The sequence below is a fragment of the Peromyscus maniculatus genome, chromosome 8 (genome assembly GCF_049852395.1).
Source record: "Peromyscus maniculatus bairdii isolate BWxNUB_F1_BW_parent chromosome 8, HU_Pman_BW_mat_3.1, whole genome shotgun sequence".
Classification (NCBI taxonomy): domain Eukaryota; kingdom Metazoa; phylum Chordata; class Mammalia; order Rodentia; family Cricetidae; genus Peromyscus; species Peromyscus maniculatus.
The window spans coordinates 30,885,013-30,911,209 of NC_134859.1; the positions used below are offsets into that span (position 1 = coordinate 30,885,013).

At 41.6% G+C, this 26,197-nt stretch overlaps 2 protein-coding genes across 9 annotated transcripts in view; both read right to left on the reverse strand.

Annotated features, from left to right (window-relative positions):
* The window catches only part of LOC102924806 (uncharacterized), a 179,241-nt gene that overhangs the window by 146,585 nt on the left and 6,459 nt on the right, over positions 1-26,197 (reverse strand). For 6 of the 8 annotated variants that reach the window (XM_076578213.1, XM_076578214.1, XM_076578211.1 and 3 more), the window contains 4 exons: positions 19,502-19,559; positions 15,850-16,182; positions 8,191-8,301; positions 4,475-4,807 (listed from right to left, as the gene is read on the reverse strand). In XM_076578213.1, the coding sequence (XP_076434328.1) occupies positions 4,475-4,807; positions 8,191-8,301; positions 15,850-16,182; positions 19,502-19,550 (826 nt within the window). In that variant the 5' untranslated portion in view covers positions 19,551-19,559. The remainder of the gene's footprint in view (positions 1-4,474; positions 4,808-8,190; positions 8,302-15,849; positions 16,183-19,501; positions 19,560-26,197) is intronic. The other 2 variants (XM_076578215.1, XM_076578217.1) reach the window with 2 other exon arrangements.
* Positions 1-26,197, reverse strand: part of LOC121831772 (immunoglobulin superfamily member 3-like) — a 169,500-nt gene that overhangs the window by 6,300 nt on the left and 137,003 nt on the right. The window lies entirely within an intron of this gene.

Here is a 26,197-nt window from a genome sequence, read left to right on the forward strand (position 1 = left end):
ATTCCCGCCATACTGCTGGTCAAATGCACATGCCAGGAACCTGCCAGTGTTCAAACCTGCATTTTGCGGCGTCTAGCTGCCTGTATGAGACAAGAAGCAGGAACCTGGTTTTGGGTCTATTTAGAATTGGTTAGTAAATATTCTCAGGTTTAAGGTGAAAACTTGAGCCACTGGGCGCCATTTGTAGCTAGAGTTTCCTGCCTGGCCCACAGTCAGGACAAATGTTTCTTACCCACCAGTCCCATAGCCGCTCAGACCCAACCAAGTAAACACAGAGACTTATATTGCTTACAAACTGTATGGCCATGGCAGGCTTCTTGATAACTGTTCTTATAACTTAAATTAATCCATTTCCATAAATCTATACCTTGCCACATGGCTGGTGGCTTACCAGCCTCTTAACATGCTGTGTGTCTTGGCGGTGGCTGCAGTGTCTCTCCTTCTTCCTGTTTCCCTAATTCTCCTCTCTCCTTGTCCCGCCTATACTTCCTGTCTGGTCACTGGCCATCAGTGTTTTATTTATATAGAATGATATCCACAGCAAGACAGTAAAATTAATATAAAAAATAAGCCACGTAAAGATGAATATTACACAGAGAAACTGGATTGTGTTGTCTTTGGGATTTTTAAATGTAGAAAAATATTTGACCGTAAAAGATGTTGAGTTAAACCAATATGTTTTAAAGATTCCTTGACTTTAAAATTTGGATATAAGGAAGTGTTACTTTGAAGGGAGACCATGCTTTTGTTTCCACAGGAAGCAAGAGGCTATGGATTTGTTCCAGATTAAGACACATCAGGTTTGACGAGCCAAGATCCCCTGAAAGGTCTCTGATGACACCATGGCCCAGATAATCTAATGTCCAGATGAGATTCAAGGCAACTGATTCAGACAATGCAGCCTTATGGACTATTCCATAATCCTAAAATTTTCTTTGTGTCCCCATAAGATACAGCGCCCCATTCCAGCAGGAAGTAGTAAGAGAAGCTATGCCCAAATTTCCAAATTATATGTAATTTTACTTTGTTAAAGTTAAAACCTTCCTTTTTGAAAAAAAAAAGAAAAAAAAAAAGAAAAGGGGAAATGCTATGGGATGTTCTGTATGGCAAATGTGTTGCTCTGATTGGTTAGTAAATAAAAAACTGATTGGCCATGGTCAGGCAGGAGGAAGTAGAGGCGGGACGAGGAGAAGAATTCTGGGAAGTGGAAGGCTGAGTCAGAGACACTGCTAGCCGCCACCATGACAAGCCGCATGTGAAGATGCCCATAAGCCACGAGCCATGTGGCAAGGTATAGATTTATAGAAATGGGTTAATTTAAGATATAAGAACAGTTAGCAAGAAACCTGTCACGGCCATACTGTTTGTAAGCAATATAAGTCTCTGTGTTTACTTGGTTGGGTGAGCGCCTGTGGGACTGTTAGTTGAGAGAGATTTGTCCTGACTGTGGGCCAGGCAGGAAAACTCTAGCTACACTGACCTGCTAACAAATCTCTAAGCTCCATGAAACCTTCAATTAATGAACTTAAATTAGCAATGCTATGCTGTAATGGCATGCCTATCCCACTTCTGGTGCTGGGGCTCTAACCCCAGAGTTTTAGGCTGAATTTGTGCTGAAGCACTGCCTTCCCAAACTATAACCTGAGGCCCTAAGAGGTTATTGTGTTTGCAGTTCTGGGACATAACCCAAGGTTTCAGGCGTGCTAGACACATTTCTACACAAACCCCAAGGAATTTTACTCTCTCTCTCTCTCTCTCTCTCTCTCTCTCTCTCTCTCTTTGTGTGTGTGTGTCTGTGTATCTGTCTGACTGTGTGTGTCTTGTCTGTGTCTGTGTTTGTGTGAATGTGTGTTTATTCTCATGTGAGTGGGTACCCTTGGATGTCAGAATCATTCAACTTCAGCCAAGTTAGTAACATAATTTCACACCTGTGATAGGCACTAGAAACCTTATGTCTCCTCCACAAAGCTGTCTCTATATATCATTCTTTCATACTCCATGACTAGCTTCTTCAGGATTCCTTGAGTTGCCTCACAGCCATAGTTGAGAAAGGCAGCTCCTTGTCCCATCAGAATGGACTTCATCCTAACAAGAGATGTGGCACATTTCTATAATACCATCACTGGGGAGGCTAAGGTGTGAGCAAGAAGTTCCAGGTCAGCCTGATTTACAAAGCAAGGCCCAGTACCAAAATCAAGAAATCAGTCAATCAATAAACAGAGATCCAGTAAATTGATTCAATGTGTAGAGGCCCTTGACTTGCAGACCTGGTCAGCTGACTTACATCCATAGAACTCACATAAAATCATAAAGAGAGTACCAAGCCCAGGAGTTTGCCCTCTGGCAAATACATCATGGTTTGTAATCCCACCACATGTACATCATTTACACACAGCCACACAATAATAAATGCAATTTTACAAATCCAATTAAACACAAAAATAAATGAATGGATGGATATATAAGAAAATCTAGAACCTGAAAGACTACAGAATATTCTTAATTAAAAAATATAGAGACGGATTGTTTCTAGTATTTCTATTATTGATTACCATTATCTGTGTTAACTCCTAAATAAAAAGAGATTAGGAACAGCACCAGAAGGCAGGAAGTCCTCATGAGCCTATTGTTTTAGTCAGTGCTAAAAAAAAAAAATCAGGATATGTACAGCAAGGATATGTGAAACCTGGTTCTTATGGTACACTCCTTTAATTCCAGTACTCTGGAGGCAGAGGCAGGGGAAGCTCTGTATGTTCAAGGTCAGTCTGGTCTACAGAACAAGTTCCAGGATATCCATGACTATACAGATAAACTCTGGAGAAAAAAAAAACAGAAAAGATGGAAGGAAGGAAGGAAGGAAGGAAGGAAGGAAGGAAGGAAGGAAGGAAGAAACAAAGATGCAAACAAAGAAAGAAACAAAAAGCAAACAAAGAAACACTGAAAATGTAATGATTCCAGACTGTAGTTTTCATAAACTTTTGTTAGAACATTGTTTTGTATGATCCCACAGTCTGAATAGGTCAAGCCCTGCCTTCCTTCTGCTTGCTGACATATTTAGAGGCTCTCTGATAGGGGCCTAACAGCAGCCCCTTATTTACAGTCCTAATCAACATCTGGCTGTTCGATACTCTCTGTCACTTATGCTATGGTGAAATAAATCACATGATAGGCAACTTTTTTCCTGAATGAAAAAAAAAAAAAAGAAAGAAAAGAAGATGGTTGGGGGCTGGAAAGATGGCTCAGCGGTTAAGAGTACTAGCTGTTCTTCCAGAGGTCCTGAGTTCAATTCCCAACAATCACATGGTGGCTCACAACCATCTGTAATGAGATCTGGCACCCTCTTCTGGCATGCAGGCAGAACACTGTATACATAATAAATAAATAAATAAATATTTAAAAATAAATTTAAAGAAAAAAAGAAGATGGTGCAGAAGATGATTTATTGTAGATATGAGGGAGAAAAGAGACAGAGGCATCCAGTAGGATAAAGAGTGAACATGACCAGCAAACTGAACTCCCCATGTGAGGAGAGGGGAAAGCAAGGAGCCAAGATTGGGGGCCAAGAGGTCAAGAACCCAAAGGGGCCTGTCTAGCCAAAATGACTGGGTTACCTAGGGAAGAGCACCTGGAGGAGGGGCAGCCCAGCCCAGTGCCTAAGCTGGAGAATTTGTGGAGGGTGCGGGGTGTGCCAGGTACTGGCCTAGCTGAGAGAATGGCAGCTAGTATCTGCTTTGATATGTTAATATGCACCTTAGTTTGCCTTCATCCTGAGACCTAGCAGCTAACACCTCCACCACTAAAAGATGTAACAAGTCAGACTTTCTCCTTGCTCTGGGGACCAGCCTGAGCCCCTCATTCCAGTATTGGCATCTCTCTCTCTCTCTCTCTCTCTCTCTCTCTCTCTCTCTCTCTCTCTCGCGAGATGCTCTTGCTCTCGCTCTCGACCTCCCTCCTTCTCCCTGTTACATTTCTGCTCTTAATGAAACTCCTCTCTGTATTGTAAATAGAAGCCCCTCCTTCCCTGGAAGCCTCTTCATACCCCATCAAGGGATGAACCTCATAGATGGTATTGTTTCTGTCTAATGCTCTTCCTACCATCTGGAGGTCTGATCCCGGCCTTGGGGCCTCCTCATTCCAGTAAAGATGATTGGAGGGAATTGTGTGTCAGCGTAATTTATGGACTAGCCGCTTCTGCTCATCTGTTAGTACACTACCGAATGATAGAGAACAGGTGTTGGAGGGAACCTACTTCTATATGGACATTTCCAGTGTGCAGGCAACAAATTGTGTGACTAGATATGAGACCTATTTCAAAGGCTCAAGGCAGGGCAGACAGGGAGCAGAACTCTCCACCTATACACAAATGTATTTATAGCAACCTTCGGTTTCCTTCTTAGAGGAAAACAGAAAATATTAGTACACAGAGGACTAGGGTCACTTGAAGAAATAAACAAAGGAAATAAAGAAAGCTTACCTGGTTTAATTTCCAAGGAATAGGTCACATAGCGGAAAGATCCAGGAATCTCCACTATACAACAATATGGACCACTGTCACTCTGAACAGCATTCTCTATTGTCAAGGACACGTTTCCTTGTGAAATATGCCCCTTTAGCTGGTATCTGCTGTTCCTCTTATAGGAGACTTGATATCCATTGGTCCAGATAAGTGTTCTAGCACAATAAAAAGATTGACATTCACCAAGGCCCCAGCATGAGGTAGTGATTCCCCCATTTGTTGAGTAAGTACATGGCAGTGTGACAGGGTGGCCCACCACACCTTCTGCTACTTTGTAAGAACGGCGAGCATCTGTGATGGAACAAAGAAGAGAGGGCGAAGAAATGGAGAATTAGTAACCAACATTTTCATAAATGTTGTTCATATTTCTTTTCAGAAAAACTATGGTAGGGGTTATTGAACTGGAATTTAATTTAGGGTATTATAAAACTGAGGCAAGTACTGTACACTGAACTACAGCCCTAGTGTAGTGAGACCCAAATGAGCCATCTTAGAAATAAGACCAAAATGCATTCAGCCTAAATCTAAGGCCTAAGATTTCTCCTTTTAAGTACAGGGCATGAGTTACTTGAATAGGCCATTAGTTACTGAAACCAGTCAGTCCAGATTCCAGAAACCAGGAAGTGTAAAGTTTCAGAGTCACAAGGTAGTCACTAGGTAATGACTGCTGGACTATGGAATGTCCTCTCCCTTGTTTCCAGGAAACTGACCACAGAAATGTCCCCACCTGAGGGCAGCCAATGAGAAATGGTTGTGGGTAACCACTCCCTTAGAAGTAAGATTGAGCCATGATTTCTAGAAAGCCCCTAGAAGCGAGCGAATCAGAATTGTACCCATACTAGCACCCCTAAATGATGTATTCTTGTGGATTTTGCCTTTAAAAACTGAGGTTGCAAGAGGTGGGTAGTTCCTCCAGCCTCCACTGTGTTGGATCTGTTGGATGAAGTCCCTGCCTAGGCTTGTATATCCTGAATTAAACCCTGCCTTTGCATTCTGGCATGCTCATCTTTGGTGGTCCCTCTGGTGGTTGCAATCTGGGCACAACAGTGTGAGGCCCTTGACTTGACTTTACAGGCTCTACAACATTGGGGAAAGGGCCACCATCTCAGACCACCTGCTGTACACAGTTCCATGAAGTACCTCAGGAATGTGCCTCTGATGATAACTAGATTATCCTGCTGAGTAGTCCAGATAATCCTGTTCAGTTGGCTGTGGTTCCCCACCAAAAGTCTAACCCAAATGGTTTCAAATGTGGTTTCAGGTCCAAGGTCTAAACCAATAGTTTCAAAAATTCTCCTTGTGCCATATACCTTCTACCCAATCCCAAGTTGCCAATTACTGGCTTGTGGTTTTTTCCTATAAAAACTCTCTACACCTGGGCTCATGGTTGCCCCCACATTTCCTTCCATCTGCCTGGTGGTGGCCCAGGTTGAACCTGAATAAAACCTTATGTGCTTACATCAGAAACCTGCTCCTTGTTGGTCTCTGGGGCTTTTGAGATACAGGTACAACATGAGCCTTTTTTATCATTGGAATTTGGTGTGTGTGTTGTTGGGGGGCTTGGAGGGAATGACAACTTAATGTTTGTTGTTATCATTTTGTTTTCTGAGCCACGATCTCACTTTGCAGCTTTCTCTAGCCTGGAACTTGCTGCATAAAACAGACTTCAAACTCCCAAAGCTTGGCTGCCTCTACCTCTCCAATTCCATGCTTAAATGTCCAGTTTTACTATCTGAATTTGAAGGCAGTAAACAGTTTTGTCTTAGCATATTCTTCCTTAGTGTGATTACCTGATGGGTACATTTGTGAACAAAACAACTTGTCTGTTGTATGATATCCACAAGACTTTTCTTCTCTTTTATATTTTCAGTGAGTGACTTACTTTAGAGACAGGGTCTTTTTATACCTAATCTGTCTCAAAATCAAGATCTCCCACCTCTGACTCCTGAGTTCTGGGATAGTAAGCATGTGCCATTGAGGCCAGCTCAAATGTTTCATTTCTTTTTAATTTAAAACTTTTTATTTCAACAGCCAGGCTGTGGGTAATGCTTATGAACCCAGAATTCACTTGTATACCCAGAGTTTGGGAGGTAGAGGGAAGAAGATGAGGAATTCAAGGCCAACTTCATTAATAAGTTGAAGACAGGCCTAGGATTTGAAGACCCTGTCTCAAACCAACCCTCCTCCTCCTCATTGCTATGATAACAAAATCACTAACTCTTCCCACCTTCCCTAATCAAAGAGCAGAGCCATGGCTTTGGAAAAGCATTGTTGTCTTCAAGGCAGAACCTTAGTAACTTCAAAGTTAGTCTTCAGGAAGGAGAGACTGAGGCTGAATTTTATGATTGAACCACACAGACACATACACACATAAAGACACACACACACACACACACACACACACACACACACACACAAACTAAGCAGAGGTCCCTTTTTAAAAGTTGGTGACATTCCAGAACTTGAGCAAGACCTACTAACTAGTAAAATAAGATCACATAGAAAATATTCAACCAATAATGTAATAATGAGATGTAAACACGGAAATGATTAAATATAATTCTTTTGGGGATGATGGAATTTAATTTCTAATACCAATATCTTCCACAGTGGCCTTTAAAGGAACTCTGAGGGCTAAGGATGCAGCTCAATAATACAGTTCTTGGGTAGCCCATGCTAGCCCCTGTGCTGTATCCCAGCACAGGAAACAAAGAAATAAACAAACAAAAGCACAAAATAATGAACTGTGTGATTCGCTAACCACCTATATGCAGGCCTAGGCTGTGAGGTTGAGACATGATCTAGAAAGCATATTCCTTGTTCTATAATTGAGTGTATTTCTTACTGGGACACTCAGTATTGATTTTGCCAAATACTGTTTTGGTTCTTTAGTTATTCTTTTAGCTCTTTTGCTCTTTGAGGTCCTGCCACCGAACTCCCAAATAAATCACCCTGAGTTTCCTCATTACTTATGAATGACCAGCCTTAGCTTGGCTTATTTCTAGCCTGTTCTCCTTCATTTAAATTTTCCTGTCTACCTTTGTTCCTGGGATTTTCTTTTTCCTACTTCTGTAAGTCTTACTTTCACTCTTATTCCATTGTTCGCTGTGTGGTTGTGTGGCTCGGTAGCTGGCCTCTAGTGTCCTCCTCTCCTTGTTCTCTTGCTCCAAGAGTTTCCCTAACCTCACCATAGTTCTAAGTCATTCCTTAGTTTTTCATCGGATAGTCATGTCCAGCTGGACCAGATTTCTACCATCCTCATTAGCTATCCTAGATCACTGATCCACCTAAATCTGGCTAGTAGTGAATCCTTGGGTAGTCTGGAATAGAGAGATGTGTGTCCTCCTTAATCAAGCTTTTGCACAACAGAGGGTGAATATAACTTATGACTGGAAAATTACTGATGTTGTGAAGCTGTTGTTAGCCCAGCTAGAGAACTCTTTACCTATGTTATACTTCTGACTTGACTCACTGTCTGTCTCCTACTAACTCTCATGAGAAGGACTCTGGGTCCTGAACCACAATGAGTTGTACTTGGTGTGTGAGACTGTGTGTGTGCAGGTGTTGGAGGATAGAGGTGGAGACTCGGGGTGATGTGGGTACATGTGTGGGTCTTGTTGCAATAGTCATGGGTCTATCTATAGTTGTGGGTCTTCCGGGAGTTGTGGGTCTACCTGTAGTTGTCCATCTCCCTGTAGTTGTGTGTCTTCCTGCAGTTGTGGGTCTTCCTGTAGTTCTGTATCCTCCTGCAGTTGTGGGTCTTGTTGGAGGAATTGTGGAAATTTCTGGATTTGAAAATCAAAATAAACAAAGATCAGTCAAGCAAGAATAGGCAAGTTCTTCTGTTGTAGCACCCATGAGAGGCTGTCCCCTGAGAGGCTCCTCTCCTGAACTTCTGTTCTTTGTCATTGACCAACTAGGACTGGGCAGGACCAATAGGAGGCAGCTACACTTATCACATGGAGCTGAGCACAGAGCCCATGTTCCTAAGGACACACTGTATAAATGACAGGTGTCAGATCCTCAGATGTCTAAGCATAGCTATGAGACTGTGAGATTATGAGGGGCTGGCACTGCTGTCAGTGGTGACTGACTTCACCCACTTTTCCAGGCCCAGCATGTTCATTTCAGTCAGTCCCCAGAGGACACAACATACAGCCCTGCATCTTAGCTTGCAGATCCCACACAAGCCCCAACTAAATGGGATTTGCACAATTGGGTAGAGAGTGGATATTGCCTATGGTGCCTTCCAATGTAAGACGGACAAGGTGAATACCACTTATCCAAAAATGCTTGGCATAGATTGAGAATTTAAATCTTGCTTAAATATTTGGAATATTTGCATATAGATAATATCTTATGGGTAGGGCTCAAGTATAAACATGGATAGATGTAACATTCATATAATTATACTTTACATATATAGCTTAAAGGGTAACTTTATAAACTGTGGATAATTCTGCATATGATACTTTCATGATGTTGAGTTTTCAAGGTGAATTATCACGTCTATGGTCAAAAGATCCCAGATTTGGGAGCATTGTAGATTTGGAATGTTTGGATTAGGCAGGTTAAACCTACAATTCACAAGTCAACAGGATCCAAACAGCTACTGATGATCTCAGTATGCAGAGTTCCAGACAGGAGCTAAGGCAAAGTGGTGCTGGGATCACACAGTCAGCAAGGACTCATGCTGTCTGTGTCAGAAGACACATGTGTTCCCTGTAAGTAATCTCCTTTGATCTGGACTGTGCTAACTACAAAATAAAACCCGGACAATGAGGAATGATTGCTTTGAAAACTCTCCTTTACATTCCTTGAATGCAATGTAGTCCCTTAATATAGTGTGTGTTTACCTTGACATAAAGAAAAACCTGTAGTGTTCCTACTATGCGTAGGGAAGTGGTGGGAGTAGAGCATGCCCCTTAAATTCAATACAATAATTTATTCATTTATTTGTGTGTTTGTGGGATGTCACAAATGTGGATGCCAGGGGATGACTTTTCAGAGTCTGTTCTCTCCTTCCACCATGTGGGCCCAGGGATTGAACTCAGGTCGTTAGGTTTAGCAGTGGGCACCTTTCCCCTCTGAGCCATCTCACTGGCCCTCAAGCCCCTTTTATGGAGAGGGTCAGATGAAAGGATTTTTGTTTCAGGGACATAAAAACAGGTGTTCAGGAGCAAGCACTCATGTCAATCAATGAAAGTCACTGCTGACAACTTAGCAAGGAGTGGGTGTGGCTGTGCTGCAGTAAAACTCTTCCCAGCAGCAGGGGGTCTGTTTCTAACCTGGTCTGGTTAGTTTGCTGATCCAGTCTAATGTGTGGGCAGAGGCCTGAGCACAGTACACCCCCTCCCTGGAGAGCATAAATCTCTGAGGGGGAGAAAAGCAAGCATGTGGACAATCTAGTCAGAAGATCACTGTGAGAACAAAGCCAGGAAGAATCACCAGCTCAGGAGCTTTGTTTCTCTTGCCCTGGGGCATTTTTTTTCTCCCAGGTAGATGGGAAAGTTCTTAGGAGCTGATGAGGGTCCCAGAGCAGCTGAAGAGGAAGCTCCATGTGTTTGAACCATGAGAAGATGTGGACTTGGTTGTTAAAGGAGGAAACAGTTGCTGGCTCAGTTAGGGACTACAGTGACTGAGGTGACTCTGTAAGCACTGACCTGCTGTGGGATGTTCTGTATGGCAAATGTGTTGCTCTGATTGGTTAGTAAATAAAACAGTGATTGGCCAGTAGTCAGGCAGGAGGAAGTATAGTCAGGACAAGAAGGTAAAGAATTCTGGGAAGTGGAAGGCAGAGTCAGAGACACTGCCAGCCGCCACCATGACAAGCCACATTGAAGATGCTGGTAAGCCACGAGCCACGGGCTAGTTATAGATTTATAGAAATGGGTTGATTTAAGATAAAACAACAGTTAGCAAGAAGCCTGCCACGACCGTACAGTTTGTAAGCAATATAAGTCTCTGTGTTTACTTGATTGGGTCTGAGTGTCTGTGGGAGTTTCGGGTGACAAAGATTTGTCCTGACTGTGGGCCAGGCAGGAATACTCTAGCAACAAATGGCACCCATGAGTTGGCAAGAGTTTCCATCTAAAACTTGAGAAAAGATTCTGAAACGGAAATAAAAACAGCTTTCTTATTGTCTCTCTCAAACGAATGGCAGCTTGCCGGTTTGAGCTACTGGTGGGTTCCTAGCTGTGAGCTAGATCTGCAGTATGGCGGGAATGAGGCCTCTCAAGTGGCACATTAAGCTGCATGGTGGATTTAGCCTTTGCTAGTACAAAACAAAAAAAAAAAAGGTTTCTGGGCTACACGCTGCTTGGATAAAAGCATAGACCCACGATAGCTCCCAGAGCTGGCGGTAAATGTAGCACCACCATGTTGGGAAGCTGAGTTGGGCAGTGCCAGCAGCCAAAGCACCATTTCAGTCTTACAAATAATGCAGTTTAAAGCAATAGATTCACAATAAGGCAGATTCAGATGTAATAGTTTACAATGTGTGTAAAATACACATAGGCTTGAAAGAGACAAAAAAGGTGATATATACAATTATATAAACAAATGCATCGTTTTAAAAAATAAAGTCTTTAAAGAGACAGTGTAGCTAGAGTTTTCCTGCCTTGCCCACAGTCAGGACAAATCTTTTTCACCTGCCAGTCCCACAGCCGCTCAGACCCAACCAAATAAACACAGAGACTTATATTGTTTACAAACTGTATGGCCATGGCAGGCTTCTTGCTAACTGTTCTTATAACTTAAATTAATCCATTTCTATAAATCTATACCTTGCCACGTGGCTGGTGGCTTACCGGCCTCTTAACATGCTTCTTGTCCTGGCAGTGGCTGCAAGTGTCTCTCCCCCCTTCTTCCTTTTCCCCAATTTCCACTCTCCTTGTCCCTCCTATACTTCCTGTCTGGTCACTGGCCATCAGTGTTTTATTTATATAGAACGATATCCACAGCACTTCCCCTTTTCTTCTTTTTTTTTTTAAAAGGAAGGTTTTAACTTTAACATGGTAAAATTACATATAACAAAACAATTATCGAGCAAGAATTGAAGTTACAATATTAAAGATGTCCTATCTATCTTATATTTGTGAGTTTAAGGTTTTATATCTAACTTATCTTTTATCATAACTGAGGAAATAACAAGTATCTACTCTTCAACCACATTAAAGCCCTGAGAAGGAACATAATGGTACCTGAGAAATGGTAGATGGGTGCAAGCAACTTTCGGGAATCTTGCAAGAGTAAACCAAGACAGCTGGCAGCCTGGACAGTCACCTAATATTTCTCAGCATTGTTGGTGCATTCAAAGTGGCTACAGGCCTAGAGTATCTGACAGAGCATTTTCAGAAGCAGGAATTCTGAAAGACCATCTTACCCTGTCTTGGCAGAGTGCAGTGGTCACTTTCCTTGTGTCCTGCTTGTCTAGAAAGGACAGCAATACATTCGTACTGTTAGCCGTCAAGGCAAGGGCAGTTCTTTGCCCAGTAGGCCATTTTGTGCCAAGAAGACAAACTTCCAAATGGAAATGTCTTAGAAGCCCAACATTCTCTCCGGATCAAATTGGTGTAGCCAGGAGCAATTGTGTCTCATGTCAACAGAATTTTGTTATTTAAATGTTATTCTCTAGGTCTATGAAGTATTTGAAGATTATCTATCTATCTGAAATATATCTATGTATACCTAGAAGACTTAACTAACATGGCTACAAATATGATTATCATAGATGACTAATTATTAATCTATTTTTAATTATCCATTACAATTTTAAATGAGTTACATAAATATAATACCTCAAACAAGAATAGAAATATATATATACATATATATATATATATATATATATATATATATTTATACAGTATTACAAAATTAACTTCAAGTTTGTATCAATAAACTAAAATTTATACCAATGTAAAACATTTTAAACATAAACTAAAATCTATACCAATGTAAAACATTTTAAACAAGTTGTTCTTTAAAAGTAGGTTCATTAATCTACCCTTTTATCTTATCATCTCTATATCTTCCTGTATATCTATATCATATTCCCTTTTCTTTTTTAGAAAAAGATCACATTTATAATCAACCTGTTTTAAATAAAAATATTGGTTTTTCTCTGTCCCGCACCAGAGGGCTCTTCCTATTTGGGACACAAGAATCTCTTAACCATTTTTTTTTTAAAGCAACATGTCTGGGTTTAGAGGGGGAGTGAGTCAATTCCACCTCTAAAGTCAGCTTGGTATATTTGGGAATTTGGGTGTAGCATCTCTTACTACTTCCTGCTGGAGGGGGGTGCTGTATCTTATGGGGACACAAAGAAAATTTTAGGCCTATGGGGTAGTGTGTGAGGCTGTATTGTGTGAACCAGTTGCCTTGAAACCGCTCTGGATGTTAGATCATCTGGGCCATGGTGTCATCGAAGACCTTTCAGGGGGTCTTGGCTGGTGAAACCTGATGTATCTTAATCTGGAACAAATCCACAGCCTCTGGCTTTCTGTGGAAACAAAAGCAGAACCTCTTTTCCAAAGCAACATATCCTTAAATCCAAATTTTGAAGTTAAGGTACCTTTAAAATATACATATTAGTTTAATTGAACATCTTTTTTGATCAAATTTTTTTTTGCAGTTAAAAATTCCAAGGACAACACAATCCAGATTGTCTATGTAATCTTCATCTTTACATGGCTTTTTTATATTAATTTATCTTTTTTTGTCTCTTTCAAGCCTACGTATTGTGAATCTATTGCTTTATACTGTAGTATTTTAAGACTGAAATGGCTCTGTGACTGCTGGCTCCGCCCATTTCAGCTTACCAACAAGGTGTTTTGTGCCAGTTTTGTGAGTCATCAAGTCTCAGAAATAGTGGGTCTAAGCTTTTATCAAAGCAGCATGTAGCCCAGAAACCATTTTTAATTTTTTTTTTTAATAATAGTAAAGACTAAATCTACCACACAGCTTAATGTGTCGCTGGCAGACACCTCATTCCCGCCATACTGCTGGTCAAATGCACATGCCAGGAACCTGCCAGTGTTCAAACCTGCATTTTGCGGCATCTAGCTGCCTGTATGAGACAAGAAGCAGGAACCTGGTTTTGGGTCTGTTTAGAATTGGTTAGTAAATATTCTCAGGTTTAAGGTGAAAACTCGAGCCATTGGGCACCCTTTGTAGCTAGAGTTTCCTGCCTGGCCCACAGTCAGGACAAATCTCTCTCACCCACCAGTCCCACAGCCGCTCAGACCCAACCAAGTAAACAAAGAGACTTATATTGCTTACAAACTGTATGGCCATGGCAGGCTTCTTGATAACTGTTCTTATAACTTAAATTAATCCATTTCCATAAATCTATACCTTGCCACGTGGCTGGTGGCTTACCGGCCTCTTAACATGCTGCTTGTTCTGGTGGTGGCTGCAGTGGGGGAATCAGGATATGTACAACAAGGATATGTGAAACCTGGTTCTTATGGTACACTCCTTTAATTCCAGTACTCTGGAGGCAGAGGCAGGGGAAGCTCTGTATGTTCAAGGCCAGTCTGGTCTACAGAACAAGTTTCAGGATATCCATGACTATACAGATAAACTCTGGGGGGAAAAAACAGAAAGGAAGGAAGGAAGGAAGGAAGGAAGGAAGGAAGGAAGGAAGGAAGGAAGGAAAGAAGGAAGGAAGGAAGGAAGGAAGAAACAAAGAAACAAAGAAAGAAACAAAGAAGCAAACAAAGAAACACTGAAACTGTAATGATTCCAGACTGTAGTTTTCATAAACTTTTGTTAGAACATTGTTTTGCATGATCCCACAGTCTGAATAGGTCAAGCCCTGCCTTCCTTCTGCTTGCTGACATATTTAGAGGCTCTCTGATAGGGGCCTAACAGCAGCCCCTTATTTACAGTCCTAATCAACATCTGGCTGTTCAATACTCTCTGTCACTTATGCTATGGTGAAATAAATCACATGATAGGCAACTTTTTTCCTGAATGAAAAAAAAAAAGAAATAAAAGAAGATGGTTGGGGGCTGGAAAGATGGCTCAGCGGTTACAAGTACTAGCTGTTCTTCCAGAGGTCCTGAGTTTAATTCCCAACAACCACATGGTGGCTCACAACCATCTGTAATGAGATCTGGCACCCTCTTCTGGCATGCAGGCAGAACACTGTATACATAATACATAAATATATATTTAAAAATAAATTTAAAGAAAAAAAGAAGATGGTGGAGAAGATGATTTATTGTAGATATGAGGGAGAAAACAGACAGAGGCATCCAGTAGGATACAGAGTGAACATGACCAGCAAACTGAACTCCCCATGTGAGGAGAGGGGAAAGCAAGGAGCCAAGATTGGGGGCCAAGAGGTCAAGAACCCAAAGGGGCCTGTCTAGCCAAAATGACTGGGTTACCTAGGGAAGAGCACCTGGAGGAGGGGCAGCCCAGCCCAGTGCCTAAGCTGGAGAATTTATGGAGGGTGCGGGGTGTGCCAGGTACTGGCCTAGCTGAGAGAATGGCAGCTAGTATCTGCTTTGATATGTTAATATGCACCTTAGTTTGCCTTCATCCTGAGACCTAGCAGCTAACACCTCCACCACTAAAAGATGTAACAAGTCAGACTTTTACCTTGCTCTGGGGACCAGCCTGCGCCCCTCATTCCAGTATTGGCATCTCTCTCGCTCTCTCTTTCTCTCTTCCTCTTTCTCTCTCTCTCTCTCTCTCTCTCTCTCTCTCTCTCTCTCTCTCTCTCTCTCTCTCTCTCTCTGTCTCTCTGTCTCTGTCTCTCTCTCGCGCACGAGACGCTCTTGCTCTCGCTCTAGACCTCCCTCCTCTCTGTCACATTTCTGCTCTTAATGAAACTCCTCTCTGGGTTGTAAAGACAAGCCCCTCCTTCCCTGGAATCCTCTTCACACCCCATCTAGGGATGAACCTCATAGATGGTATTGTTTCTGTCTAATGCTCTTCCTGCCAGCTGGAGGTCTGATCTTGGCCTTGGGGCCTCCTCATTCTAGTAAAGATGATTGGAGGGAATTGTGTGTCAGTGTCATTTATGGACTAGCCGCTGCTGCTCATCTGTTACTACACTGCTGAGTGACAGAGAACAGGTGTTGGAGGGAACCTTCTTCTATATGGACATTTCCAGTGTGCAGGCAACTAATTGTGTGACTAGATATGAGACCTATTTCAGAGGCTCAAGGCAGGGCAGACAGGGAGCAGAACTCTACACCTATACACAAATGTATTTATAGCAACCTTCAGTTTCCTTCTTAGAGGAAAACAGAAAATATTAGCACACAGAGGACTAGGGTCACTTGAAGAAGTAAACAAAGGAAATAAAGAAAGCTTACCTGGTTTAATTTCCAAGGAATAGGTCACATAACGGAAAGATCCAGGAATCTCCACTATACAACAATATGGACCACTGTCACTCTGAACAGCATTCTCTATTGTCAAGGACACATTTCCTTCTGAAATATGCCCCTTTAGGTGGTATCTGCTGCTCCTCTTATAGGAGACACGGTATCCATTGGTCCAGATAAGTGTTCTAGCACAATAATCAGATCGACATTCACCAAGGCCCCAGCATGCGGTAGTGACTCCCCCATTTGTTGAGTAAGTACATGGCAGTGTGACAGGGTGACCCACCACACCTTCCACTACTGTGTCAGACCCCAGAGCACCTGTGATGGAAAAAAGAAGAGAGCGGGAAGAAATGGAGAATTAGTACCCAATATTTTCCTAAAATTTTGTTTCTATTTCTCTTCAGAAAAATTATGGTATGGGGTATTCAACTGGAATTTAATTTAGGGTATTATGAAACTGAGGCAAGTGCTGTCCACTGAACTACAGCCCTAGTGTGAGAGCCTAGACCTGACTTTACAGGCTCTACCTTAGGGAAAGTGCCACGATGTCAGACCATCTGCTGTTCGCAGTTCCATGAATGACCTCAGGAATGTGCCTCTGAAGATAACTAGATTATCCTGCTGAGTAGTCCAGATAATCCTATTCAGCAGATTCCTGGTTACCCACCAAATCCTAACCCAATGGTTTCAAATGTGGTTTCATGCCCAAAGTCTAGACCAATAGTTTCAGAATTTCTCCTTGAGTCAGATCCCTTCTGCCCAATCCCAAACTACCAATTCCTGGCTTATGATTTTTCCTATAAAAACTCTCTACACCTGGGCTGCCACCACATTTTGTTCCCTCTGCCTGGTGGTGGCCAAGGTTGATCCTGAATAAAAGGACCCTTATGTAATTGCATTGGAAACTGGCTCCTTGTGGTCTCTGGGGGTTTTGAGAAACAGGTACAACACTAGCCTTCTTTATCATTGGTGTATTGGTGTATTGGTGTGAATGTGTGTGTGTGTGTGTGTGTGTGTGTGTGTGTGTGTGTGTGTGTGTGTGTGTGTTGTTGTTGTTGTTGTTGGGGGGGTTGGAGGGAATGACAACTTTATGTTTGTTGTTATCATTTGGTTTTCTGAGCCAGGATCTCACTTTGCAGCTTTGTCTAGCCTGGAACTTGCTGCATAAAACAGACTTCAAACTCCCAGAGCTTGGCTGCCTCTACCTCTCCAATTCCATGCTTAAATGTCCAGTTTTACTATCTGAATTTGAAAACTGTAAACAGTTTCCTCTTAGCATATTCTCCCTCAGTGTGATTATTTAATGGGTACATTTGTGAACAAAACAACTTGTCTGTTATGATATTCACAAGACTTTTCTTCTCTTTTATATTCTTCAGAGAGTGACTTTCTTTGGAGACAGAGTCTTTTTTTATACCTCATCTGTCTCAAAGTCAAGATCTCCCACCTCTGATTCCTGAGTTCTGACATAGTAAACATGTGCCACTGAGACCAGCTCAAATGTTTCTTCTTCTTTTTTTTTTTTTATTTAAACTTTTTATTTTAAAAGCCAGGCTGTGGGTAATGCTTATAAGCCCAGAACTCACTTGTATCCCGGAACTTGGGAGATAGAGGGAGGAAGATGAGGAATTCAAGGCCAACTTCAGCTAACTATTGAGTTGAAGACAGGCCTAGGATTTGGTGACCTTATCTGAAACCATCCCTCCTCCCCCACCCCCCACAGTGCTATGACAACAAAATCACTAACTCTTCCCACCTCTCCTAATCAAAGAGCAGAGCCAGGGCTTTGGAAAAGCATTGTTGGCTTCAAGGCAGAACCTTAGTAACTTCAAAGTCAGTCTTCAGAAAGGAGAGACTGAGACTTATTTTGAATTTTATGATTGAACCTTTAAACACACACAGACACATACATACACATAGATACACACACACACACACACACACACACACACTCACACTCACTCTCACACATAAACTAAGCAGAGGTCTCTTTTTAAAAGTTGGTGACATTCCAGAACTTGAGGAAGACCTACCAACTAGCAAAGAAAGACCACATAGTCAGAAAATATGCAACCAAACACATATTGATGCAATTTAAAAATGCATCAATGATTAAATATAATTCATTTGGGTACAATGTCCTTTTCTCCTTGTTCTCTTGCACCTTGCTTTTTCTCTCTTTTCCTTCTTCTATTTATTCTTTCTGCCTGCCAGCCTTCCTATCCTTTCTCCTGACAATGAGGTGATTTAGACAGGCAAAGTACTACAGAGTTAAACAAATGAAACATAAAAGAAGACAACACATGTTCACATCATTAAACAAATGTTCCACAGCATAAACAAATGTAACATGTCTTAAAACAATATTCTACAACAAAATACACTTTATGATCACAAATAAAATACATACTACTTTAATTAATACACAGAAATATATTTTTTTTTTCTCACCAGTGATCTCAGCTCTTTGGAGGTAGAGGTAGGAGGATTGAAAGTTTAAGTGATCCTCAGCTAGCTATAGGGTTGGAGGCCAGCCTGGACTAACTTAGACCCTGTCTGAAAAACAATTATATTATTTCTTCTATACCCCCTTTCATAGAACAGTTTGCATTAGAATGTTTTTAAGTTAAATATGTAAAAATGGTTTTAAAAAGCAAAAATACACAAAGAAATGTAATGAAGGCTGACTTTGAGTAGTCATCATGCATGGAAAGCTCTGTTTGTAATTTTTATTAACCTTTGACTATAACATGCATGCATATGCACTTACCCTTACTTGTCCATAACATGTATACACATGCATGCATGTGCATCATCCTTACTTGTCCACCACATGCATGCATGTGCACTCATCCTTAACTAGTCCATCACATGAATGTGTGTGTACTCACCTGACCTGTTCTTGGTGATCATGTTTATTTTTTTATTTTTATTTTTTGTTAGGGGTCTGGCTGTGTGACTATTTTTTTTTTATTAATCCCAAATGCTTTTTTTGAAGGAGGGAGGAAGTCTTAAATACAGGCCTATAGCATAATGGGAGAACCCCGGAGGGCAGAATTTTGCTACCAATGGTTTACAATCTTGCATCTAACCTGTTAATACCCATTATGCAGAATACACAGACAAGGAACTTCCCTTAAGTATTCTGGAGGGTGGAACACAGTAGGGAATTAGTATAGGGAGGATATCAAGGTCAAGGTCAGCAAGCAAGGCAACAGTTACCCAAAACGTGGGGCGAGGACCCTACAGGTCCCCCTTTTACTAAAAAATGAGCTTCTGACTTAGGTTGCAAGGGTCATCAGCAAGTCACCTTACCTGTCATGGAGACGCTTTCCCAGGCCACACAGGTGCTCTGTCTTAGGTTAGTGAGTGCTCCCCCCAGGTATTACCTGTCTCTGAACACTCATTATCATATAGGCCCAATCATGTGTGAGCTGCAGAGTTAACTGCTGCCAAAGAGGTAATCATGTTTATTTAGCCATAAGTTTTGAAATACCGGTTAAGAAAATTCTTTGGAGCTACAATTATCCTGGTTCTCTGCTCATAACATAAGCCGTACTCAAAAAGCTCAAGGATTGTGATCACTTCTGCCAGCTCTAGCCTCCTTAGCATCCCCCCAGCTCACCTACTCACCCACCTGGGAGAAGTAGTATGAGGCCTGAAATGAAGAATTGAGGATACATCATGGTGTTGACCTGAAGGACAAGAAGAAGACACTGGTTAACTGTTGCACTCAGCACACTGTATCAGGGCATGGATCTACTCTGTCTATGAATCACACAGGCCTCTCTGCTAGGGATGTTTGTCCTCCATCTTCCTCTGTCTTCAGACTGTCTTCCAAATTCTTCCTCACATTCAGCCAGCAGTCTCAATTCTGGTCATGAGACAGATAAGGCAGCAAACGGAGAAAACTGAAGGCAGAGGCAAGAGTGTGTTCTCTGGTAAAACTCTAAGCAGAGACCAGCCTTCTAATGGCAAAGATGCACTTGCATCTTGATGGACTCAGAGTAGTATCTGCTCAGAGCCACTGTGGTTAGTCCCTGAATCTCAACCAAAAAACACCAGCAAGACAGACTGAGAGAGAATGTGAAGCATCTCTCATACTTCCACACACAATGACTGAGACCACATGGAGGCTATTACAAGATCTTATAACTGTAAATAAAACCATGTTTCCCATGGGAGCAACACAGCCTGCCCCTGTGGCAATTCCTAAACATTTGGCATTTCATTGTGATTGACTTGAGAGATTGTTTCTTCACCATTCCTTTGCATCCGAGGACAGTCCTCGCTTTGCTTTTAGTATTTCATCAGAAAATCTCAAAGACATCAGTTCATACTCCAGTAGGTGAATGAGTAAAACAAAATATCAAATACAATAAGGGAGATGAAAGATCTATATAATGTATGTGAGCCTCTTCACATCTTATCAGAGATAAGACATCTTATCAGAGACATCAGTTGGCGGTTTTGCCCCAAGGAATGGCCAATAGCCCTACTATATGTCAAATTTATGTGTCTTTGATCATAGCTCCAGTTTGAAGAGCTTTTTCAGATGTTAATATAATTCATTATATGGATGATATTTTATTGGCTGCTGAAGGCAAAAAAACTTGTTTTTGATGCCTTTTCTAAATTACAAGAGGATCTTAGCCTGGCTAATTTACAAATATCCCCAGAAAAGATATCTTTTCCCTATCAGTATTTAGGTCATGAATTGTTACGCACAAGCATACATCCATAAAAGGTTACCCTGTGTACAGATCAGCAATGCAGCTTAATAATTTCCAAGGCTTTCTGGGAGATATTCAATGGCTTTGGCCCAATTTACAGATTCCAACAGGTCAGCTTTGTCCTTTGTATGATGTTTTAAAGGGTGACCCTGATCTTTTATCTCCCTATAAATTAACAGCTGAAGGGTGTACAGCCCTACAACGTGTACAAGAGGCCCTGGAACAGGCTCACATACATTATATAGATCTTTCATCTCCCTTATTGTATTTGATATTTTGTTTTACTCATTCACCTACTGGAGTATTTTGGCAAACAGGTTCTATTCTATGGGTACATTACCCAGCTTCTCTAGTGAGAACCATTACTCCTTATTCTCAGGCTGTTGCTCAGATTATATTTAAGGGAATCAAGATTAGTGTTCAAACTTTTGGTAAGGAGCCAGATATTGTGGTAACCCCATACACCCAATCTCAAATAGCATGGTTGCAAGCTAATGATAATGATTAGACCATATTGACATGCTCTAGGCAGGGTCAGTTTGATACTCACTACCCCTCCAAAGATGTGTGTCAATTTTTTAAATTGCATCCTGTTATATTTCCCAAGATAGTACAGATGACTCCTTTTCTCAGGCCCATGTGATATTTACTGATGGCACTTCACATGGTTTTGCTGTGGTAGTTTCTGGTAACATAGTAAAGAGAATGAAATTCCAGGGCACTTCCAGCCAGATGGTGAAGGTACAGTCACTGTTGTTTGCTTTACAGATATTTTCTGATGAACTTGTAAACATTTATACTGATAGCCAATATGTGGCATATGCCATTGTGCCTTTGGAGACAACAGCCTACATACCATCCATCTCTCCCATTCATGAATATTTATTGCAAGTGCAAGGACTTATTTGGTCCCATTCAGATAACCTTTATGTGGGCCATCTTAGAGCTCACACTCAATTACCTGGACCTCTAAGCGAAGGTAATGAGAGGGCTAATGTCGTTACTCGGTATGGCTGTCACATTAATTTGTTCTGCCTTTGAAAAGGCTACTCAATTGCTTCAACGCTATCATCTTAATGCTGGATCTCCCCATCATCATATGGGCATAACCCAGGATCAAGCCATCTAGATAGTTAAATCATGTCCTATTTGTGTTGAATTTTTACCTGTTCCTCGTTTGGGAGTTAATCCCTGAGGACTTTTATCTAATCATGTGTGGCAAATGGACGTCACACACGTGCCTTCCTTTGGAAAATTACAATATGTCCATGTGTCTATTGATACATATTCCTCTCTAATTTTAGCCTCTGTTCATTCAGGTGAAAAGGTTAAGGATGTAAAGAATCATTGTCTTCATGTTTTTACTTATATGGGAGTGCCAAAATGCATAATGACTGATAATGGTCATGCTTACAGCAGTACAGGGTTTTCAAAATTCTGCCAAGATTTTTCTATTGTTAATAAGACTGGTGTTTCCTATAATCCTCAAGGACAGGCTATAGTAGAATGCTTACCATCGTACCTTAAAAACACATTTGCTAAAGTAAAAAGCAGGGAGCTAGAGGCTCATCTTTCCTCTCCACATTCTATTCTTTCTCTTGTTTTATATATTTTAAATTTTTATTGGTGGATTCTGCTGGAATATCTACTGCAGATAAGCACTGGAGAGCTGTTGCAAATCATCCTCTGGTGTGATGGAAGGATCCTTCTACTGGCACTTGGAGAGGACTCAATCCAGTGCTGGAATGGGCCTGGGGGTCTGTTTGTGTCTTTCCGCAGGACAATGAGGTTCTTTTTTGGGTTCCTGAGTGCTGTGTGCACCTTGTGGCTGCTACCAAATCCCAACATGGCAGAGACCTATTGGGCCTTCATGAAAAATTCTCCCCTTCTGATGCCAGTGGGGATTGAGAGCCCAATACAGCCAGCCTTGGCAAGCATTAACGTAAGCCTAGGAACTGTAGCCATGGTGTTGGATTCTTTAGAAGGTAGTATATGGTAACTGCTTTTTCAAGTATGTTTGAGAACGTATCATCCAGGCACCTTGGAGATTAGAGGGTAACCCTAACATTAGGTAATATGGTCACTGACCTCCATTTAACAGTACCATGCCAGCTAAGCCTTTTCATTTTCACAATCCTCTTCAAGCTGGTGTAGTACCTACCTTTTCAGGAATGGCTCTGTGCAACATTTATGACCTCCTGTAATTCATTTAGACCTATTTGAATATACCTTAAAATTTGTGAGCCTGAAATGTTGCCATTATGAGACCATTAGTTCTGCTCCTTGTGTGCTGTCTCTGTTTCTCTTTGTGGCTCTTAATTGTTCTTCACAGAGCTGCCAGTTTAAGCCATGCTGGGATCAAGAAAAATGGGCCTTGGTGGTTCGTGTTCCTGGAGTTGAGTCCATGCCAGTGGACCATGGCAGTAAGACACAGATGGTGCTTACACACTCGAGAAGAGAATTTGACTTCACTGTGGCTGTTGTTGCTACTACAGTGGTAGTAGGCACTGATGCTACTGTTTCTGGGATTGCTATTTCACAGTTGGTTACTACAGCTGGAGACTCTGGCAGTAAAAGTAGCTACCACAATTAATTACTCCTTCATTCTATTGGGTTTGATAAATTTAATTCAGCAGTAATATATTTCAGTTGGCTTTGGAAGCTATAAAATTAATAAAACTCAAGTTCCACTTACTTTTGGGATACCATTTTAAAAGGACTCCAATTTGCAATAAGGCTCTTTAAGGAAGGGAATGCTTCAGTTGCCCTTAGCCTACTAGCTATGGGTAGCTTAGGACTTCTGTTGGTCTTTTCTGTGTTGAATGCAGAGACTGCAAGCCCAGCACAACTTTGAGATCTTTGCCAGAAGTTAACCCCACAGCTCACACATGGATGAGCCTGTATGATAGAGTATTTAATGACGGGTAATATCTGGGAGGCACCCACAGGCCTAAGACAGAGAGCCTGCATGGCCTGGGCAGGTGTCTTGATTACAGGTAAGGTGATGTGCTGATATCCCATGTAACCTAAGACAGAAGCTCATTTTCTTTTTAGTAAGGGGGGAATCTGTTGGGCCCTGAACCCCATTCCTTGGGTAGCTATTGCCTTGCTTGCTGACTTTGATCAGATGTCCTCTCTATGCCAAATCCCTGCCAGTTTCCTTCCTCCTAAACAGCTTACTGGAGGTTCCTTGTTTGTGTATCCTGCATATTGGTGTAAAAAGCTAGGATGCAAGAATGTAAAACATCTGTAGTAAACTTCTGCCCTCTGAGATTCTCCCATTGTACTGTAAGCCTGTATTTAAGGCCTCTTCCCTCCTTCAATAAAGGGCATTCTACTGCGATGAATGACCCACTGTCTTGTCTCTGTTTTAATCCTCAGCCCTTCGCTTGGACATGGTGAATGGGTAATAGTACGAGCACTACCAATGTCGTGTTCTCACCCATCCAACTGTTACTGGTTCTTGTGATCCTCCTACTCTATTTGCTATTTATGATTTTCTTTCTCTTTCCTGTGGTAGTATCTATGAAATTAGAAATGATATTGAGGTTTTGACAATGGCAGGAGTTAAAGCTGTTTTGCAGGTCATGGGAAAAACCCAGAAGGCTGATGGCAGAAAACTGTAGATGGAGTGACATATAGATAGGATAGAAGACAAGAGTGGTCCAGAACTAGTCAGAAGACAACTTGATGAATGACAGAGTGATGAAGAAGGACTTAAGCTGAGAGGAAGCTGGCAGTCTGGTACCTTTAACCATTGCTTGTATTTCTGTGCTTTCGGAGAAACCACAGGTAGATGGCCTCTGAGGTGACAACCTTAGATGTTCTGATAATTATTAACCTGCAAAAGAATAAGCTGCTGTGATTTGGCTTTCTTCCTGGGAACTTCTATGTGCAAACAAAGGGCACAGGGTACACTTTGCTGACTTACAAAAAGAACTTGTGAAACTATTGTGAAGAACCCAGGAAAATTGATCTGTTGAATTTTATCATCCCTTATTTCCTTGTATTATTAAATAAATAATGGCATTGAGTCAGATCGAGAGAAGGCAGAGAAAATGCACATCTCCAGATCTGACAAGACTCATCATCTTGCACCAACTTGTATGTCTGAGTCTTTTCTTGCACCTGCCAGACATCCCTGCCCTTCAAGACCCTCGAAACTGCTGAGGCTGGTCCCCAGCATCTTCAGATACAATATCTGGATTTCAACATTTGTTCTTTAATTGGTAAACCATGTGTAAACCTTCCTAGTACTTCATTAACTCCACTTCTGGTCAGAAGATTCCACGACTTCCTCTCAGAGAAGAAAGTGTGCCCTGTTACCAGTCTTAAAGATAGCAATGGCTTTCATGAAGCATCCATGGCTCAGCATCTTCAGGCCTGGGCCCTGCACTATTCACACTAACGGCCCCTGTACTGAGAAGAGATCACAAATCTAATGCTGCCAGCTCTAGTGAAGCAATGACTTTCATGGATATTCTGAAAATCTTATTTCTTTATTATAAGACTACTTCAGAACATACAAAACCAACACAAGACACAACTATTTTACATTTTGACAAGTGGTTGGTAGAACATGGTACCAACCATTCTGTCCCTTCAGAGTGCTATTGAGGAAGTTTCATGTACTTGGGCATTCACTGTCTCACACTGTTGGCTCCCTTCTTCCACATGCTCTCTGTCACTGAGCCATCTCACAGGGTGTCCTATGGCCTACTTGCTCATAAAATGAAGGGAACAGACAGTTGTAGTTAACAGATTTCCAGGTTCCCAAAGGAAACCTCCACATTCTGGAATTCAACTGAGTAACTATGTGAGGTATACCATGGAGTAAGCACCTTGCTGGTAATTGAAATCCTTTTATTTTTCTGTCTCTACCTGCTTGACAAAAACACTTGAGTCCATCTCAACTACTAAAGCTTGAGCTGTAGTTCCCTGTAGAATCCACACTGTGAAGATCCTGCAGGGAGACTGTGTGTTATGCCCAGATTTTAAAATATTGCACATGACTGCACTACTGGATGGTCTCAACTGTTTGTTATATTTTCCTTTGAGGCAAGTTAGATAGGAGAGATGAACAAATATAAATTTAAGGATGTAGAGAGATGACTCCCTCACTCAGGGTTAGCAGGGTAAGAGGATAGGAGGCAATCTCTTATAAACTGACATTTGAGAGTCAGGAATGATGGCTCCTATCTGTGATCCCAGCACTCAAAAGACTGAGGCAGGAGGGTTGCCTTGAGTTTAAGGGCAGCCTGGTCTACATACTAAGTATCAAGCTAGACAAGGTTATCGAGTAAGACCCTATCAATAAAGGAAAAAGCAACATGTGGTATAGTTCTATAATCCCAATATTGGAGAGGCTGAGGCAGGAGGACTGGCAATTCTGAGCTAGCCTGGGCTATAAAAGAGGAAAAATATAAAGAAGCAAAACCAAAGCAAGTGACAGGAGAGGCTAAGAGCTTAAGGGAGACAGGCGAAGGGCAGTAGGTATCAGAAGTGAGGAAAGGATGAAGATGGGAGCTGAGGAGCTGAGCCATTAAATAGCACAAATCTTTCGGGGTAGCTTTCACAACATTAGCCCATCGGCTCCCACA